At 44.6% G+C, this 20,086-nt stretch overlaps 1 protein-coding gene across 1 annotated transcript in view; it reads right to left on the bottom strand.

The window, feature by feature from the left end:
- Positions 1-346: 346 nt before the first annotated feature.
- The window catches only part of kcnh2b (potassium voltage-gated channel, subfamily H (eag-related), member 2b), a gene marked incomplete at both ends in the record, with an annotated part of 194,261 nt that continues 174,521 nt past the window's right edge, over positions 347-20,086 (bottom strand). The window contains 10 exons of the mRNA XM_080854705.1: positions 347-643; positions 1,134-1,314; positions 1,877-2,066; positions 3,260-3,547; positions 3,973-4,075; positions 4,304-4,497; positions 5,280-5,532; positions 9,623-9,822; positions 11,471-11,861; positions 12,978-13,400. Coding sequence (XP_080710831.1) covers positions 347-643; positions 1,134-1,314; positions 1,877-2,066; positions 3,260-3,547; positions 3,973-4,075; positions 4,304-4,497; positions 5,280-5,532; positions 9,623-9,822; positions 11,471-11,861; positions 12,978-13,400 — 2,520 coding nt within the window. The remainder of the gene's footprint in view (positions 644-1,133; positions 1,315-1,876; positions 2,067-3,259; positions 3,548-3,972; positions 4,076-4,303; positions 4,498-5,279; positions 5,533-9,622; positions 9,823-11,470; positions 11,862-12,977; positions 13,401-20,086) is intronic.

Raw genomic sequence — 20,086 nt, forward strand, 5'->3', positions numbered from 1 at the left:
ACACATTGGAGTGTCCACTGTGGAGTGTCCACTATGGAGTGTCTAGTGAGACTGTCCACTGTCTCTTGACATGGGAGGCCTGTGTGTCTGTCTCCACGTCCTCTTCAACTACACTTCTTCAATAACAAAGCGTCAGGGGGTAAGGCCCATGAGGAGAAAGAGAGACAAAAGACAGAGAGAGAGAGAGAGAGAGAAAGAGAGATAGAGGAAGGGAGAGAGAGAAAGTGAAAACGAGAGAGAAATGATGAGAGAGAATTAGAGATAAAACCCTCATTTAATAAGCTCCTCACTTTACACCTTCATCCTCTGCTTTCCTCTCCTCTCTCCTCCCTCGTTCCCTCCCTCCCTAGCTCCCTGGGTCGGAGCTGTGCCTCTGCGGAGTCCGTGAGTCCAGGGGGGTTGGGGGCTCGGGCAGGGACAGCCTCCTCTGGGTCTCAGGGTCCAGCAAGGGCGCCCCCAGATCCAGATCTAGGGGCAAGGGCAGGGACAAGGGTAGGGTGAGCCCGGATAAGCCCTGCGCAGGAGGAGGCTCCGTGGGGGTGAGCAGCGGGGTGCTGCTGCACTGCTGGAACTCAGCTGTGCTCCTCAGAGACTCGCTGGACTTGGCAGCGGGGAACTCCTCAAAGTCCTGCGGGTCCAAGATCTACAGCAACAGAAATACACACAGAAAGACACTTAACTCTGAAGAGAAACAGAATCATTTGGACTTTGGACTATACTATAGACAATCAGGAAGTCTATGCTGTTATCTTAAAATAATGGTATATGATAGACTGCCTAATCCAAGTGATTATAGAAGTTAATTTAACCTAACCCCTAGTGTCTGTGTCTGTGTCTGTGTGTGTATGTGTCTGTGTCTGTGTCTGTGTCTGTGTCTGTGTGTGTGTGTGTGTGTGTGTGTGTGTGTGTGTGTGTGTGTGTGTGTGTGTGTGTGTGTGTGTCTGTGTCTGTGTCTGTGTCTGTGTCTGTGTCTGTGTCTGTGTCTGTGTCTGTGTCTGTGTGTGTGTGTGTCTGTGTCTGTGTCTGTGTCTGTGTCTGTGTCTGTGTCTGTCTGTGTCTGTGTCTGTGTCTGTGTCTGTGTCTGTGTCTGTGTCTGTGTCTGTGTCTGTGTCTGTGTCTGTGTGTGTACTCACCTGTGACAGAGATGCTAATGTCTCTGCCTCGAGGGGCGTGACAGGCTGGATCAGTCTTTCTGTGGGGCAGTCTTCCTGAGGGGGGGAGGAGACGGTACTGTAGGCCGGGGGCACCAGGGCCATCTGCCTCTGGAGGAGCTGCATGATCGCCCCAATGTCTGTCGACATGCGCGTCTCTAACCTGAGGACACACACACACACACACACACACACACACACACACACACACACACACACACAAACACCTATTTGAAGGCCTATTCGCATATTCCCATATCTATTCATACTGCCAACACCTTTATCCAAAGCAACTGGCATTATTGAACAGCTTTACGTTTTTTCTCAGGACGTGTGCTCCCTTGAACAGAGTGCATGTCGTGTTTTTGTTATGTTATACTATGTTATGTTATGTTATCGTATAGGTTTTTGGGCGGTGCCTTGTCTTAAGAATTTTAGTGCCCAGTAATTTTGTGCATCTGACAAATAAAAGACTTATAACTTGTAAATTGTAACTCCCCTCTGTGACAGCCCTTGGTGTTGTTAGCGCCTTGATCTGTTAGTTGTTTTTAGCACTTATTTCTGTTATAATTTTTCATCTATTCTTGTTTTTAATGCTCCAAATGTAAAGCACTTAAAGCTGCATTGTGTGTATAAAAGGTGCTATACAAATAAAGTGTATTATTACTATTATTGATCTGGTAGTTGCACTACAGGCGTGTGTATGTCGGGGAGAACGTTCTGACCTGTTGAGCTGCTTCTGCAGGAGGTCCAGGCGGTTCTCCAGCTCCGAGCGCTGCCTGCGGCTGATGTTGTGCATGGGGGTGTTGAGGGGTGGGGGGGACGGCAGGCTGCTGCGGGGCACCTCCTGGTACTGACGCGACCCCCGGCTGTCCCCCCAGAAACTGAAGATGTTAGACACACCTGAGAACGCACCTGAGGGAGGGAGGGAGGAGAGATAGGAAGGAAGGAAGGAGAGAGAAGAAGAGGGAGGTGGAGAAAGAGTGAGAGAAGGAAGGTGAAGGAAGATAGAGGGGATAAAGAAAGTTTAAGAGTGAAAGTCAGATATGCCAACAGAGACATATACAGAATGAGAGCAGACCAAAAGAATGTTTCAACGGTTCTTTATTCAGCAGCTCTGTGTCTGTGTCTATCAGTGCCTGTCTGTTTCTGAAAAAGTGAGTCCTGTTTAACTAGCTGGAAAAAGCCCATTTATTTCTATTAACACCGTACATCTGTGTGTGTCTCTCAGTCACCCTGTAAGCTTTTGAGTATCTTTGAATGTGTGGGTGCATATGTGAGACTCAGCGAGTGTTGCCTCTGTTTGAGATCACTGGAGATCTACAGAGGGCATTAGCCCCACTTTGTGAAACACAGCCTGAGTTTACAGAGCAGCTGAAGAGGCCTGAGCTCATACGGTTGGCACAGATGGTGTCTAAGAGGACAAATACCGACATAACACAGAAACTAATAGTCCTGTGCTACACTAACCTGAGAGAAGCGGGGGAAGAAGGTTTTAAGTGCATGTGTCTATGAGTCAATTATTACAGTGCTTGCAAAGCATTTAGCTTACATAGGGACTAGACAACCATCGCAACCAGGAGATACTTGCTCCACTTACTCCACATACTTGGATGGCTCCACATAGACATTATACAATCTTGAGAGCAAGTGCTTATTCTGATATTAAGGTTAGTGAGTGAGTGAGATGGGGAGAAATCCCTCGTACCCCTTGCCCTTCTTCAACACGTTAATTCAATGGTTGCGATTCCCACTGCAAGAGTGACACAAGATTATGCTCATGGTGCTAGGTCGCTACATAAACACTACATACACGCTCAAGAAATGATTTTCACTGTGAGTGGGAATGGGGTACTTCTGTAGGTGGTGTAGGTGTAGTAATGTTGCTCGAAATACCCATCCCTACTTCATACAACTTTTAAATGTCTAGGCTTGCACCCCAACTCTATGGCATGATGCAATGTTGAATAAACTGTGGTTATTACACAGGTGGGGTAAATACACTGGTTTGTTTTATAAAATTATAATGGTGTTGTATACGATGCAGTTAATAGTTAGGAAAATACATTAGATATGATATATACTGTAGATGATATTGATGAGATTACCTGAGAGTGCATTGCAGGTGTTTCCTGTTTTCGGGTCTCCATCCATCTCAGCCATGTCATAATTGTTGGGTGTGGCCTGAGGCTGGGAGAGCTCCAGTAAGGAGATAGGAGGCTCTGGCCCTTTGTGGAGAGACTCCTCCCCCTCATCTCCACTGGAGTGGGAGGAGACAGAACTCCGGTGCCCATCCCAGTCAGGATTAAGCCCCTCCCCCTGGTTGCTGTCTGCCTTCTTCCTGTTTCTCCGAATAGGCTTTTCGGCTCTCTTGATCTCTCCCGCATCAGCGTCATCTTTGGAATGAGACATCAAGATAAGGTAACAACTGAACAGACTTTGTCAGTATAAAGTCTGTTCTGCATTCTGTATAATCCTGGCCGAGAGAATATAAGTGACCTTTTGATTGACATGCTGCTAACCACTAACCACATTGTTACCTTAAGTATCATAGAGGCACAAAGTGGCATTAGGCAGCTGGCAGTTACCTGTCATCAGAAAGGTTTCTCTCAGGAGGTTAAGAATGTAAAGTTCCACACCAACAATTCATCTTAATCCCATAGTTTTAACCAATTAATTAACAAACTTCTTAAACCAGGTAGTGGAGGTATGGTTTACAATATACAAACGTATGGTATAGGCTTTACCTGTCTTCTTTCATTAAAATAACAGTGAGTTTAAAGAAAAGTACCTTTCACAGCCAAAACATTGGTGGATGTACCTTTCTCAGTGCGTCTGCGGAATGACAGTTTGCGTCTGCGCAGGCGGTTAAAGCCGTCACAGTCAGAGTCCTCACTACTGGGAGATCCAGGGATCATGTTGGTCTGGAAGGGGAAAGGGCACATAAAGAAAAAATTCTCATTTCTTTGACTCACATCTTTACAGTTGAAGGTGATCTCCAGGTGTGCATGTGTGTGTGTTTGATTCATATCTCTGAGGTTGATGCTCTTCAGTGTGTGTGTTTTTGGGGGGTGGGGGTGGGTAACTCACATCTTAAGGGTGATATCTCTAGGTAGATGTGTGTACATATGGTGTGTGTGTGTGTGACTCACGTCTCTCAGGTTGAAGGTGATCTCCAGGTTGCTCCAGAAGTGGTCGGAAAACTCGGGGTACATGTCCAGCACCTCAAGGACATCCTCTCTCTGGATCTTGTGCAGGTCACAGTAGGTCAGTGCCCTAACGTCCGCATTAGACTTGCCTGGACGTGCGTACAGGTTAATGGGCTCCCCAAATATGTCATTCTTCCCTGTGAGCAATGATACATAGAGGATGTATTGAAATAAAATGTCTATTTAGGCAATGTGGTTTGTGTGGTAAATGTCTCACACAGAAACACTCTACCTCAAAATAAATAATTGCAAAAGCTAAGTATAAACATATACATGCAATACTCCAGAAACAAGACAACTTCTAATGTTGTATAAGAAGTAATGATTTGTCAAAATGTACCACACAAAGGTTCAGCCAGCTCTCTCCATATTCAATGGAGATGTTGCACTGTAGTTTATGCTGTCTGAACCCATAGATGGCACTGTTGCTCGATTAACATCTTCCAAGCAGACATGAGCTCCCTGAATGAACCTGTTTATATTACACATCTTCTTAGAATATTAACAGTTTTAACTACGACAGTCTGGGCTTGAAAAACTTTTAAGATTTCTGTCTCTGGCTCTATAATCAGAGGGATATTTGAACAGGCTCGGAACTCTACACCCAACATACAGAAACATGCAAAAGCTGTCATTTTCAGGGATGTGTAAACAGTCTGATGTTCTCTGAACAAAATATATTGTAAATGACATTACGCTGAGTATTAATAAATATACTTTTCTGGTCTGGGTTGAAGGAGTGTGTCTGTGCGTACATTGTTGGGGCTGGTGCCCATTGACATGAAATGAAATTCTTTAATCCACATACACATACAATGCCACACACACACACACACACACACACACACACACACACACACACACACACACACACACACACACACACACACACACACACACACACAAACAGATGCCCCACCTAAGATGGCTACCACCACGTCTCCCCGCAGTATCTCAATGGAGCCGCGTGAGATGAAGTAGATGGCGGTGAGCACGTCCCCTGCGTGCACAAGCGTGTCCCCGGGCGGCGCATGCGTCGTCTTAAACTTCATGGCCAGTGCACGCAGGCAGCCCTTGGTGGAACCGTCGAAGGCCTTGCAGTTTTGCAGCAGGGTCCGGTTAAGGTGCAGACAGATGTCAGCCTGCAGACACTCTGGGAACCCTTTTAGAACCTGAAGAGTTGGAGGAGAACCGTCCGAGAACGTAGGTTATGAGTGAGTGGGAGAACACCTGCTGGATATATTTGTGCCTTTTTATGAATGCAATAGTTCAAAAACAAAAATGTGTTTCAAGAGTCTTCAATCTTCTTGCCTCAACTGTTGATTCTGGGACCACAGACTCAGTATTCCATTTGTTCCTGTCGAGGGTATCGGTATATCCCTAAAACATCAAATGTAAATATCCACCAGAGAGACACCTGGGGTCAAATATATCTGGAAAAACGTCTTTAACTTCACACTCAAATGGCTAATTATGTTTCTAATTATCGTCGTGTTAGCAATGCTAGATCCTCTAAGTTAGAAGTTTTATTATGTAAAAGTCAACAAAGAAGCACTGTAGCCTTTGCAAATCAGGGTTCATACAGTATAGATGTAGATTTGCACAGAATTGCATTTGTATTTATGTGCAGCAGAGAAGTAGGGGAGAGCAGTTAGCAGATAGCTAAAGATTAGCAGTAAAGAGATCCCCATTAAACACCTGGATTACCGTAAATCCTTAAATTGTGGCCGGGGTCTTTTATTTACTTAGGCTGCACAGCGCACAGGCCTTTATTTGGGTCAGGCTTGTATTAGGGGCAGGCCTTTATTTCTTACTTATTATGGCTCTTCAGAATGTTCCAAAAAGTTCTGTTGATTTGAATGGGGCACCCAAACGTTCGCAGGTCTGTCATTTCTTGATATTCACCAATGCGAAAAGTTAATGACTGCTGTCATTGGCAACGGGTTTTGTGCTTCTAATTCACATCTTTCATATCATTCCGCAAGTAGTCCGGTCATTTAACGTAGCGGAAAGTCATTGTAACTTGAAGTCAGCAAGTAATGGGTTGCTACGCAACACCTGGAACTTTAGGTGTTTTGGACTAATGTCTTCTATAGTTTTGGCAAGTAACTGTATAATAACAAATTCGCCTAGTAGGCTGAAACATTTCTTTTTTTATTGCAAACAGCCCATGAAAATAGCCAACAACATTAAACATGAGGAGAACATGTATTTATGAAATGCATTCAATTAAATTGTGATGTCTGCTTTGTGCTGATGGACTGATACTGGTCGGCTACCGGTACCTTATTTTACCCCCGGCCTGTATTCGGGGCCCGGCCTTTATTTGTCCGTATCGACCACGCCCCCGGCTACTATCTGAAGCCCGGCCTCTAATTGAATCCCGGTCTTTATTTGAGGATTTACGGTAACTTAGATCATGCATTAGATTTAGTTTTGCACATTATTCCTGATTTGTCATGTGTCCTGCACTGCCATGTTGTTGTTATTGTTGTTGTTGTTGCTGTTGTTTATTTATTATTTATGTAATATTTTTGCATCTGAAAATGATTTTCGATTCAACCTACTTGCATGATTTTAAGATTTGGCCTTAGCATAATCCTCTCCAAGTCTTTTCACTGCGGATGTTCACATTTTTTGTAGCTCACCCAAAACAGGGTGAGGACAGCGAAATCTGTCCAAAAAATATAATAAGTCAGAAAAAAAGATTAAGGACTCTTGACATTTCTGTGAACTATTGTCTGTAATGATTTTCAAAATGAAATAGGGTTTGGGGTCGGGATGAGCCAGGAAAGCTAGCCAGAAATGATTGGGAAATGTAAAGGAACAAAGAGTAGCATCGTATCGCTGATGCTAACCTACAGGGTGTCTATGATTCTGGTAGGTTTGACATACAATGACGACATGCAATGACATGAATGATGTGCTTTAAATTTGGTAGCGCTTTATTTGATACCTCCACCATGAGGGTAGTATAACCATGTCATAAACATGTTATGACTGATCCTGTATTCTGTCAATATCTATCACAACAGTCTGAGTCCAATGATATGATAATGACACGTTAACATTATCTTAAACTGAAATGACAGCGCTTGTAATTTGACATGCCACAACAGCTTATACCACATGCTTCTAAGCATCATCATTTCAAAAGCTGTCATGAGAATGATCAATTATGATAATATGGCAATATCACCGGACACTGCTATGATGATTAATGACAGGATATAGCAACTGCCATTCCAAGTCTCATGCTTATATTAATCTGACAATGGAGGGTATTAGTAAAGTGCTGCCGTCCTTTAACAGTCCATGACAATATTTGCTTGGAATACCCTTGAGAAAATGCTACAACCTTAATAGAAACAGGAGTCAATGGAGATCCGCAGCCTTTGGCTGAGGACACTCCAATGACAATGTGCACATCTCTCCCACTCACTGAACAGTACTACAGCAGGCCACAGGGCAAACACACAGTCACACAGTGATTCAGGTAGACAGCAGAGCCTCCACCAACTCCACTCTTTAGTAGCAAATGTACTCTGATCCAGCTCGGTCCAGTGAACTCTAAACAGAGCAGTAACTACCACTATAATGAGAAAGTCCTGAACAAGAGAGGAGCGCATCAGCGTTTATCCACCCGTCTCTTTAGTTTCTTCAACTGAAACTCAAGCATTGAGATACAGACATCAGTGGTGTAGTCCAGGGTATACGCAGGTATACGGAGTATACCCACTTATTTTTCAGTCAGCATTGCGTATACCCACTTTTCAAAACAGGGCGTTTATCCTGTGGGCTGCTTAAAAAAATTTAAGAGTATACCCACTTCTTCAGGGACCACTACACCACTGACAGACATGCAGGGTCATGTCTGTGTCTCAAAGCTGCAGTGGTGTTTCATGGCATGTAATCAGTCCCTCCAGGATTTTGCAAGGGTTTGTTGTGACTGTTGTGGCCAAAAGGAAAAGAAATTGGCTGTGGGAACCCTCAGCAGTTGCGGTTAAAATTATGGTACTTTTTGAGTAATATTTTTTCAATTTCCTGCAGGAATTCCTAAGAGTTGTTACCCCACCAGGATCTGCCCAGAGTTGAGTATGTTTGCAGTTTGATTGTTGTTGTTCACAAATATTACAAATAATACAGAAATCCTATGACATGCCTTTTTTCCCCCGGAAATACTGTGTACAAAAAATATCTGTGTGACTTGGCAGGACCACAAGATGGCTAAATCCCAGATGGACTGTGTAACTGGGGAGGTGGAGGCGGGGGTTGGATGGATGATGTCAGTGTCATGCGGGTTGAGCTGGGAGAACAGAGATGTCTGTGCATGGATGACTCACTCGTTTAGTGTCAATCACAGATCTTAATGCAAAGACACACTGGCTCTCTTTATGATGAAAATACATAAATTGTGGAGGCCAACCTGGGAGTCAGGTTTGGTCTAATACTAATTTCTTTAAGTCAGGTTGTATCTGAATTTGCACAGACTACAATTTGAACAGTGTGATGACATGAATTCAAGTGAATATAACTCAGAAAGTGAGGAAGAAGAAGAGAATAGTATGTGTGTGTGTGATTTGTCTATGTGCATGCACACAGCTCTCTCACAGTAAACAGCATGTAAACCCCTGCAAGTGTGTGTGTGTGTGTGAACACATGTGTATTAGGTTTTCAGACTCACTGCGCTCATGTTGATGCCGCTGGTAAAGGACCAGGCGTGTTGGCAGTACTCCTGGAGCCTGTGCCTCTGCTTGTGTGTGTGTGTGAGTCTGTATGTGTGTGCATGCGTGTGTGAGCGTGTGAGTGTGTGTGTTTGTGCGTGTGTGTGTTTGTGCATGTTTATGTGTGTTTGTGTGAGTGTGGGTTTGTGTGTGTGTTCCTTACTGCTTTCATGTTGATGTTATTGGTATAGGACCAGGTGTGTTGGAAATACTCTACCAGCCTCTGCCTCTATGCGTCTGTGTGTATGTTTTTGTGTGTGTGCGCGTGCGTGCTTGTGTGAGTGTGTGTATGTGTATGTGTGTGTGTATGTGTAAGTGTGTGTGTTTGCATGTATGTCTGCGTGTGTAAGTGTGGGTGTGTGTGTGTGTGTGCGTGCGTGTGTGAGTGTGTGTGTATGTGTGTGTGTGTAAGTGTGTGTGTGTAAGTGTGTGTGTTTGCGTGTATGTCTGCGTGTGTGTGTTCATGTATGTGTGTGTGTTCATGTGTGTGTGTGTGCGTGCATGTGTGTGTGTGCGTGCGCGCGTGTGTCTTCCTCACAGCGTTCATGTCGATGCCGTTGGTGTAGGACCAGGCGTGCTGGAAGTACTCCTCCAGCCTCTGCCTCAGTGGGTTGGGGATCTGGTGGAAGCGGATGAACTCTCGCACCCTCAGCATCTGGGTGTGGTAGCGCGCCGTGCCCGAGTACAGCCGCTGGATGATCGCCGAGACGTTCCCAAAGATGCTGGCGTACATTAGAGCTGAGAGGCAGAAACACAGGATATGACAGGATATGACAGATGAGGAACACAGGATATGACAGATGAGTTTGCTTATATGAATATTACCCATGACAGAAAAGAGAGAACTCTGAGAAGACAGTGAGATTAAGTTTTCAAAGTGCAATGGAGTTTTAGAAATAACAAAATCCCTCCTACTTTGAAAATTAAGCTAGACACATTCTTCAATATTTGGGTTTACATCAAATATGTCCACTCAAAGCAGAAGAGGAGAGATTGGCAGACATCCATTTTTCACTGAAATGATCAGTGACAGCTGGGATCTAAAAGCTTTCTGGAGAACCGGAGTGCCGTCGGGAGACGGAATACAGATGCAGATAAGGGACTCTCTCTAATGGCATCTCCTCAAATGCATCTTAAACAGGTTACCACTCCATTTCCAGGAAAACATCACAAAACTAATGTTAAAAAATATATCCATGTTTTTCTCCAAGTTTCGTCTTCCTGAGTCGTGCATCTGTTGTCTCTGCAAGAAGCAATGGGTGACAGTCATGATGGATACTGCTTTCTCCCCATCCAATCGGATTCATTTATCCTCATCAGCAGGGGGACCTGACAGCCAATGAAGCAACTGCTTGGTGCTGTGGTGCTCTGTGCATCATTACCCTTTTATAGGACTCACTCAATGATTAGTCTCTCAGAGAGCTACTGCTGGCCACTTCTGATGGATGGAGAACAACCTACAAGTCTGCACTCTCTCTCTATGTATGTGTGTGAGAGAGAGTTAGTGTGTGTGTGTGTGTGTGTGTGTTCATGTGTGTCCTCTGCCTCCATGTCCTTTGTTTACAGATGCAATAATGTAAGGGGGATAAGCCTCCCATATCTAGCAAACATGCAAGATTATGGAAGTGATACTGGCTTTCTTATCTATGACCTTTTGTTCTTATGCAGGTCAAGTCATTTTGACAGATGAGTCTGACAAAAAAAAGGAAATTGTTCTGCTTCTCAGGTAATGTGATAAGCACAAAATCCCTAACAGGATATTACTTACTACTATTACAAATGAATATTCAAACTCCACCACGATCTATGTGAACGATAGCTGTATCTACATGTATTAGGATTATTAAAGAGCAGCTCACCGTCTTCCTTTAAATCATGGCCAGAATAAAGTTTAGTTTTGATCTCTAAATGTGTGATGTTTGAGAACCTTCAAGGCTCTTGGATGGGTGATTTGCCTTCAAAACTCAGTCAGTCATTTGCTTTCAAAAGTAAGCTCAATTCAAAACTCTTTATCTTAGTCTGTCCGAAATACTTTACTTTAGTCTTGTCACAGACATGAGAAGGCAGATTCCATATCCAGTCGTGAAAGTTGATATCCAATGACACGACATATTAACATTTCCAGTAATGTCATATAACCATTTCCACTAATTGTCATGATAGCTCTTTAAAATGTGTATTCCATAACAGCTGATGTTTATAATCACTAAACATCTAGAAAGCTGTCATGACAATTATGATTGTGGTCACGCCACACTATGATAATCACTGACGCTGTTATGACACTTGTCATGACATGGTATGCTTACAACTTATCATGGAGGTTTTATTCAAGTGAAGTTTTACCTGTGTGTGTTTGACCGTGTGTGTGTGTGTACCAACTTACAGCCGATGAGCATGACGCAGATGGAGAAGATCTTCTCAGAGTTGGTGTTGGGCGAGACGTTGCCAAAGCCCACACTGGTGAGGCTGCTGAAGGTAAAGTAGAGCGCCGTCACGTATTTGTCCTTGATGGAGGGGCCCGAGCCGGGGATGGAGGTGTTGTAGTGCTTGCCCAGCTGGTCGCCGAGCGTGTACAGCCATCCGATGTGGCCGCTGCGCTCCACGCTGCCGATGGCGTACCAGATGCAGGCCAGCCAGTGGGCGATCAGCGCGAACGTGCACATGAGCAGGAAGAGGACCGCCGCTCCGTACTCCGAGTAGCGGTCCAGCTTACGCGCCACTCGGACCAATCGCAGCAGACGGGCCGTCTTCAGCAGGCCAATCAGGGTGGTTGTCTGGGGAGAGAGGCGGGGAGGGAAGGAGTTAGGGATGGTCTGTAAAGGCATGATGTGACTATGACATGTATGTGTGAAAACTGACCCATACACTAACTTACATACAAGCACCATATGCATACAGGCCTCCTACATGAACACACTGTGTATATGCTCACACACAGCAGTCAGTTAAATATACTGCAGACTGTCTGTCATCCCATGTTGCGTCTTGGTCTGCTTTGGCAATTAGTAAAGCTGATGGTGCTTTTTTATAATATAAGTAAAACGGAATGAAAGTGACCTGAATTGAATCCACTTGAGAGGGAAACAGGAGAGGCTGATTTAAAGAGGGAAGTGTGTTTTCGGCACTCTGCCATTTGGATGTGTTTGATAATCATCTGCAACTGGGCCATCCAGTCATGTGTGTGTGGGTGGGTGGGTGGGTGGGGGCGGGGTGTTATACTGCAGGCTGTAAACTATTCCTCCATTCTTCTCAGTCTAATGTGCTCATTCCTAATGATTGCATTTGTCTTGCCCCCGCCACAACACAAAGAAATAAGGAGGGGATTAGACTACTGGCTCGGAGCCTAGACTCGCTCTACAGCACCCGATGAATAAGGAGCATGTGTAAAACGCACACACTCAGCACAGACTGAAGCGTTCTTCCGTGAGGGAGGATGCAAGGGCAGAGTGCATGTACAGAAGTTAGACGTTTCGAATGTTGCTTACGAAATACAAAGTATTGTTGTAAAAGCGTGGTTTGTCTGTACCATTCGCACAAATTATTTTTGATATGAAGATCATGTTGCACTTATATGTACTTTACAGGTTTTCATCATAGTACCTACAATAAGCTGTTTACACCACATAGAGTGGGGTTTAAGAGGTCTTGAGAAACAGGGGGCTTCTGACATGTAGCCACCCAATATGGTGCTCTTAACAGGACTTAAGTGCCCAGAGGAATTTGAGGAAGAAGACAAGCTTCAACTTAAAATGCTTCAGGTGCTGACACATTTTCCAGCTGAAAATAGGTCTATGGAGATGATATGTGAGGTGTTCAGACACAAGGATTTATGTGTTAGGAAAAACTTGAGAAAGAAGAACTTCCAAAAAGTGCACTTTTGACTTTCTCACCTCCTCTCCGCTGCGGTAGATAAGCAGGTCGAAAGGGATAGCAGCCACCATGTCGATGAGGAACCAGCCCTTGAAGTAGTGCACAGCGATCTTGGACGGGTGGCTGACCACCTCGTCGTTTACGTTGACGTAGGTGGTGCGGAAGTTGATGACGATGTCGACGATGAACATGATGTCCACGATGAGGTCCACCACGTTGAGGGGGCTGCAGGAGTAGCCGCATGACTGGATCTTCTGTTCTTCCGAGTCGCTAAGAAGGAAGGCGGCCGAGTAGGGGGTGACGATGGCCGTGTAGATAACGAGCAGCAGGATCAGCCAATCCCAGACGGCCTTGAAGGGGCTGTAGTGGAGCACCGTCCAGTTGTGGATGCGGGGGGCCTGGAGTTTGTACTCTGGGAGCACGTCGGCGCCTAGCGACAGCACCTGCGGAACGAGGGAGGAGAGAGAAGAGAGGAAAGAGAGAAAATGTCTGATTAGATTTTTTTCTAATTTGAAGTTCATCCTTCTGATCAGTGTTCTCACTAATCCCACAACTGAAGGTCCCTTGCGTCAGCACTTGGATGGTAAAGAGGAGGTGTACTAGCTGTGAAATACCTTTGTTTGTATGGTGTGGTGTGGAGAATGCCATTGCGTTTTTGTGCAGTCACATTGATAATGCCATTTATCACTAGATTGACACAAGCCCCGTGACTGCATCTAACGAGAAAAGACTAAGTGCTAGAACGCACCTCATCTTCTGCAATAAACCACAGGAGCACCTTTACTTAATGGACCATGATGTGTCAACTATTAGTACATTTTCCACAAATATTCTGTCATTTAAAAAAATGAAACTGCAAAACTTAAGGTCAATTCACCAAATTAATAGAAATCTGAATTATGTGTATTTATATATACGTACCTATCCATATATATACACATATGCACACACACACACACACACACACACGGCACTTTACTGGCACCACAGACATCAGACAGGATTCACACACACACAAACACACACACACACACACACACACACACACACACACACACACACACACACACACACACACACACACACACACACACACACACACACACACACACACACACACACACACACACACGCATCCATGCCATAAAGACAGTCCTACAGAATGACCTACAGTAAGCTGATAACTGGGATGTCCATGCATTCCAACGCATGTTCTGGAAGGCGCAAATCATTTGATAGACATTACGGCAGAGATAAGCACTCAGGGGGGTAGTGTGTGGTGGGAGAGCCCTTGAGCCTAAAGGAGTCATATGGGAGTCACGTTTGTGCTCTTAGGGCCAGTGCTCCACACTGGCAACAGATGGACCAAGGTCTCTGCAGAGCTGCCTCTCTAGAGCTTTATGCAAGCACAGCCTGCAGACATACACACAGGCTCACGTGTACACACACACACACACACATGCATGCCCAATATTGGAGCTATGAAAGCTAAACACACACACAGAGACACAGAGGTCTTTGAACACCCTTATCTGCAATAATTTGTGTTGATTTACTGAAAGCCACGTCAGCAAATACATTTTGTTTTGTTTTTTATGCATAATGAGGACGTGAGAACAAACATAATTAGAATGCATGGTTTAAACTTTCCGCTACATTCATTTAATTAATTGATGCAAAAGAAACAAATTACAGGAAGCTTTTTGGAAAAATAAATTATGCTTTTTTTGCAGGCAAAACAAAAGAAGCTAACAAATGGAAGTAAACAAATGGAAATAAACAAATGCTTCCCAACAGCAGGGAAGAAAGACACAAGGTATTAACCAAAGGGAGATTGTTTTCACTCTCAATCTTCATGTACTGCATCTGTCATATTCATAGTGTCAGACACACACACACGCCTTTAGCATTATCCTTGTCACTGAATACACAGTAATCTCCTCTTTAAGGAGGTCCAGAGCTCCATTCACTAGTTAAGAGTGCCTGCATTTTGTTGTAAATCTCAAGGCTTAGACACAGACACAGGCTTGCGTGTTGTAAAACTCAATGCTGAGACACAGACACAGACACAGACACAGACACAGACACAGACACAGACACAGACACAGACACAGACACAGACACACACGCACAGACACAGACACAGACACAGACACAGACACAGACACAGACACAGACACAGACACAGACACAGGCTTGCATGTTGTAAAACTCAGGGCTGAGACACAGGCACAGACACAGACACAGACACAGACACAGACACAGACACAGACACAGACACAGACACAGACACAGACACAGACACAGACACAGACACAGACACAGACACAGACACAGACACAGACACAGGCTGGCGTGCTTCAGCAGTGTTGGAGAGACAGATACGAATGAGACATCAGAAGGGGTGGCAACCAATCAACGTCACCTCCCCCTGGGCTTAGTTAGAGACCATTAACAACACATCAATTAACACAAGATGCTTATGCAGACAAGGAGGGAGGGTGGAGGAATTGGGATGGGGGCAGGGGGGCGGGCATAGTCTCAACCCTGGGCCCTGTGGGCATCTATGTTTCTCTGTTCTACGGTGCCAGCTGCAGATTGACGGGCACAGCTGCGGCACAGCCTTCAGCTGCCCCCCAAATCACTTTCGGCCAAGGCACTCTAACCCAGGTGTGCCAGCCTGTACACACACACACACACACACACACACACACACACACACACACACACACACACACACACACACACACACACACACATATAAACACATTTATAAACACATTTATAAACACACACACACACACACACACACACACACACACACACACACAGACACGTACGCACACACACACACAAAAACACACACACACACACAAAAACACACACACAGACACACGCGCGCACACACACACACACACACACACACACACACACACACACACACACACACACACACACAGACATGGCTAGATAAGCAGGCATCAAATGTGTGTTTCTATTAAACCCAGACGTTGCACAGGGTTGGCTCCTTGGCTCTGTGGCTGATTTGGCTTTGCTCTTTATACATCCGGCCCCTCTTTATAAATCCCTTACTCAGCACAGAGAGTCACACAGATAGTGCTCTGTGACAGTAGCAGCCCTGCAGTGTGAAACGGGGCCATTCTTTCTGCTTCCCTGCACCGGGGCAGGTGAGCGTGCCGTACCTGTGATAAACTCTCGCTCACGCTTCTATCCTGGGGCTAGCAGGTGCAGAGGCTCTGAGCACCACCTGCTGCCACTGCTCTGAACAGGTATTTGGGCACTTGTGGGGCACAGACGCAAACAGGTGAGTTAGGAGAACACTGTTGCATCACAGGAGACAGTTGAGTATACAGAACACTGTTGCTGTGCATAGACAGGTGAGTATACAGAACACTGTTTCTGTGCTTAGGCAGGTGAGTTAGGAGAACACTGTTGCTGTGCATAGACAGGTGAGTTAGGAGAACACTGTTGATGTGCATAGACAGGTGAGTTAAGAGAACACTGTTGATGTGCATAGACAGGTGAGTTAGGAGAACACTGTTGCTGTGCATAGACAGGTGAGGGAATGGAGTGCTGCTGTACTCCAGACAGGTGAGTCAGCGACGTGGATGGAGCTCTGTCATGCTACAGAGGTTTTGAGAGCACCATGGTGGAGCTTTAGGCCTCAAGATCAAAGCACCCTGATATCTGTTTCCTGTTCTGTGTGTGCGTTGGATACTAACTGACGATGGCAGAGTCTATAAACCCAACCGACACTGGCCATGCTGACCATTAGTGCAGTCATAATCTTTTCATATGACTCAGCACTGTAGCCAATAATGACTGTGATGCAGTATCTGCAATGCTTATGGCTCTCATTTAAAGCAGACTAAAGTAGTCATCAGTGGCCCACAGATTAAAGATAATTAAAGTTGTACCCAAAGCACTCCAAGCATTGAAGTCATTTTATGGCAATTAACAAATAAAGTATAATAAAGAGTGTTATCTTTAACAGTATATTATATAATAATATATAAATGTATAATACAGACTGTTATCTTTATTAAAATCTATTTGCCATTCCACACAATCATGTGAGGCCTCACATCTCCAGAGTGCTTTAACATTATGAAACAGCTCTTTCCCCTGCTGGCAAAATCCACAGGCAAAAAAAGCACACACACACACACATGCGCAAACACTCACACACATACAAATACACATGTGTGCATGTGTGCACAAACAGTTGAAAACACTGGCATACTCACACACACACGTAGACACAATCACACACACACACACACGCACACGCACACACACGTAGACACAAGCACACACATGCGCAAACACGCTGCAGGGTGGTGATGAAGCGACTCCTCTAGGGTTCAGTGAGGCAGGAGAGAAAGTGGGGATTGGTGCAGAGGGGTGTGTGCGGGGGGGGGGGGGGGGGCAGAGAGGACAGGATGGAGGACAGAGTATGGAGAACAGAGTATGGAGGACAGAGGACAGAGGACGGAGTATGGAGGACGGAGTATGGACAGAGGACGCAGTAGGTAGATCAGGCTGCATATGCTAAAAGTCCATCAAGTCACTGTGCACAAAGGCAGAGGGTTCAAAGTTCAAGAAGACATGCTGTAGCTGTGCTGTCCAAAGTATAATCTGAGCAACTATATAAACCATAGCCTACAAGTGAAGTCTTTACAAAACACTCAGCAGGCCCTATTTTCAATGATACTAGCTACTTCAATAATTGGCAAAATCATTTAGCTAATTTCATAACATTAGCAAGTTCCTGAGCGCAAACATGAGTGGGTCACGAAATGCTGGGATGTGTCCACCGCACAGCCGTGGGAGTTCTATGAATAAATGAGTTCCTTCAAAGCAAGACCTCCGTCTCCTATGGTGTAAACTGCTGTGTCTGCCAATGGAAATGTTTTCTTTGCTCTGTTGAAGAATAATTACCTGAGCTCTTTGTGAACGTCAATAAGATATGTTTGAATCATTGTGATTGGATGATAAAGAATGATTTAATTGCAACATCCACTAATTGCTCAACCCATTTATGCTTCATTGTGCCCTGTTTTGTGTCAAATTAGTATAGGTAGCCAGCCTAGTCAGAATATGAGTCTGATACTGCTCCATTGGGCTGTGTTTATGGGGCGTGTTTCAACTGAACCAGGGAAAAAAATGCCTCTTCGCTCAATTGGATAGACCTACAACCAATCAGCCAATCAGCTCTCCAGCGGCAGCCATGTTTGTTGAAAACAAATTCAACCAAAGCGCTCTTTGGTGACGTGGTTGATTACGTTACTGTTCATCATCTGTCCATCATCATATAACGCCTGCCCTGACAATTTGATTGGTACGAACAGCTTTTTTTTCAGGCATAGTTTCTACCCAAAGGAGCAATGCCAGGCCGAACTTCCCGACCTCAAATATTGTGGGCGGGGCTAAGATCGTCTGGCACCCAGGCTAAAGTATAGGTAACCCCGCCTATTCTCACTCCGTGGTTGCTGATGTTCAAAGCCTCTTCGTCGTGCTTGTCGCCCTGTGCAAAGATGACCCAGAGTACCAAGAATTGTGCCACAATTATGGGGAGAGGCAATGAATTTTACTAGGCTGATGTATTAAAAAAAATGTCTCTGACGAATGAAAATACTGAACAAAAGTACACCAAGGTGCTGTGTACGTATATGCAATATAATTATACATCTTATATGAATACAACTTGAATTTAATTGGATTTTTCAGTGGCTATGGATGGGAGACAGTAAACACCAGATATATCATCTCATTTTTTTTAAGGCACCCTCGAGAATGTCTGGCATTTAAGTGCACTTTCACAACATGTCAATAAATCAATAGAGGTGTAATTTCTTGTGGAGAAAAACACATTACCTGTCGTGGCATTTAGCGGCTTATTACAACCTTGAATAGAAAACAAAATGGTGTACACTCCTCTCCACAGAAGCCAGGCTTACTAAGCCGAGGCCTCTTCACATATACGTGAGTCACTGCACAAGTGTATCATATCCCCCAGATATTATGACTTGGGTGTCAGAAGCAATAAAAGCGTTGATGCCATAATGTAGCGCATATTTTTCAACTCTCCGCACGCGTCATTGGACATGCAATGCACTGGGATGGTGAGTTACAGGGATCATTAACCAAACTCTCTTACTAATATGTCGCCCAAAATCTGTCCTCACAAAACCTTGTCCTTGTGTACCGTGTGCAAGGGTTCAACATCAAAGCAAAGCCACTGTGTGATCATGCAGATGAATCGTGTCCGTGCAGATTGTTGCACAAAATTAACTAGATTAAAGCCTGTGCTCCATATAGCCCAATTTAGCCTCACTTAAAGCCAGGACTCTTTGCACCCAATACCACCTGACAGAGGAGAGCCTGAGAGCAAACCGTCTGAAATCAGACAGGATGTACCTCCATCCCTGACCCTGTCTCACTTACTGTCCGTCTATCCATCTCTCTCTCTCTCTTCATCTTAGTATTGACCTTGCCAGGACCTCCCATTCTACACATAGTCTGGATGGTAAATACACCACAGCCTCTCTTTCATCTACAGGCCCCATACCCCCCCTCTATGTTTCCACACGAGGACGCTTGTTTAGGGGTGGGGGGGTTGGGATCACCAGAGACCGTCCAGTGAGACTGTCCTCTGTGAAGAGGTTATTTTTAGACCAGAATGAGAGTACACATGGCTTTACAAAATACCCACAAGACTACACAGATTACACAAAAACAACACACAAAAATAGACACATTAAGAAATATCACCAACAAAGCAACAATATCGAGCTTCAGTCTACCAATGGAGCAGTACACATGTTGTTATGTAATACAGTTTATCCGAATATTTTTGCAGTTTAAATACCTCAGCAACAGCAGTGCAAGTATAAAGGACAAAATCAATAGAACTTTATAATTTAAAAAAAACCGATTGCCTCAAGAACCTAATGACATCACCCATAAATGTCATTTGTAAATACTGACCTGACTTGGATGGTTTTTTTTTGCCTTTCATATTATGGTAAAATGAATGATTGAGAATGTGCCTTGATTTTGGTAGTTTTTAAATTAAATTCTGCCATTGATTTTCATCCTCCAGGTT

Source organism: Sprattus sprattus, assembly GCF_963457725.1.
Source record: "Sprattus sprattus genome assembly, chromosome: 17".
Taxonomy (NCBI): domain Eukaryota; kingdom Metazoa; phylum Chordata; class Actinopteri; order Clupeiformes; family Clupeidae; genus Sprattus; species Sprattus sprattus.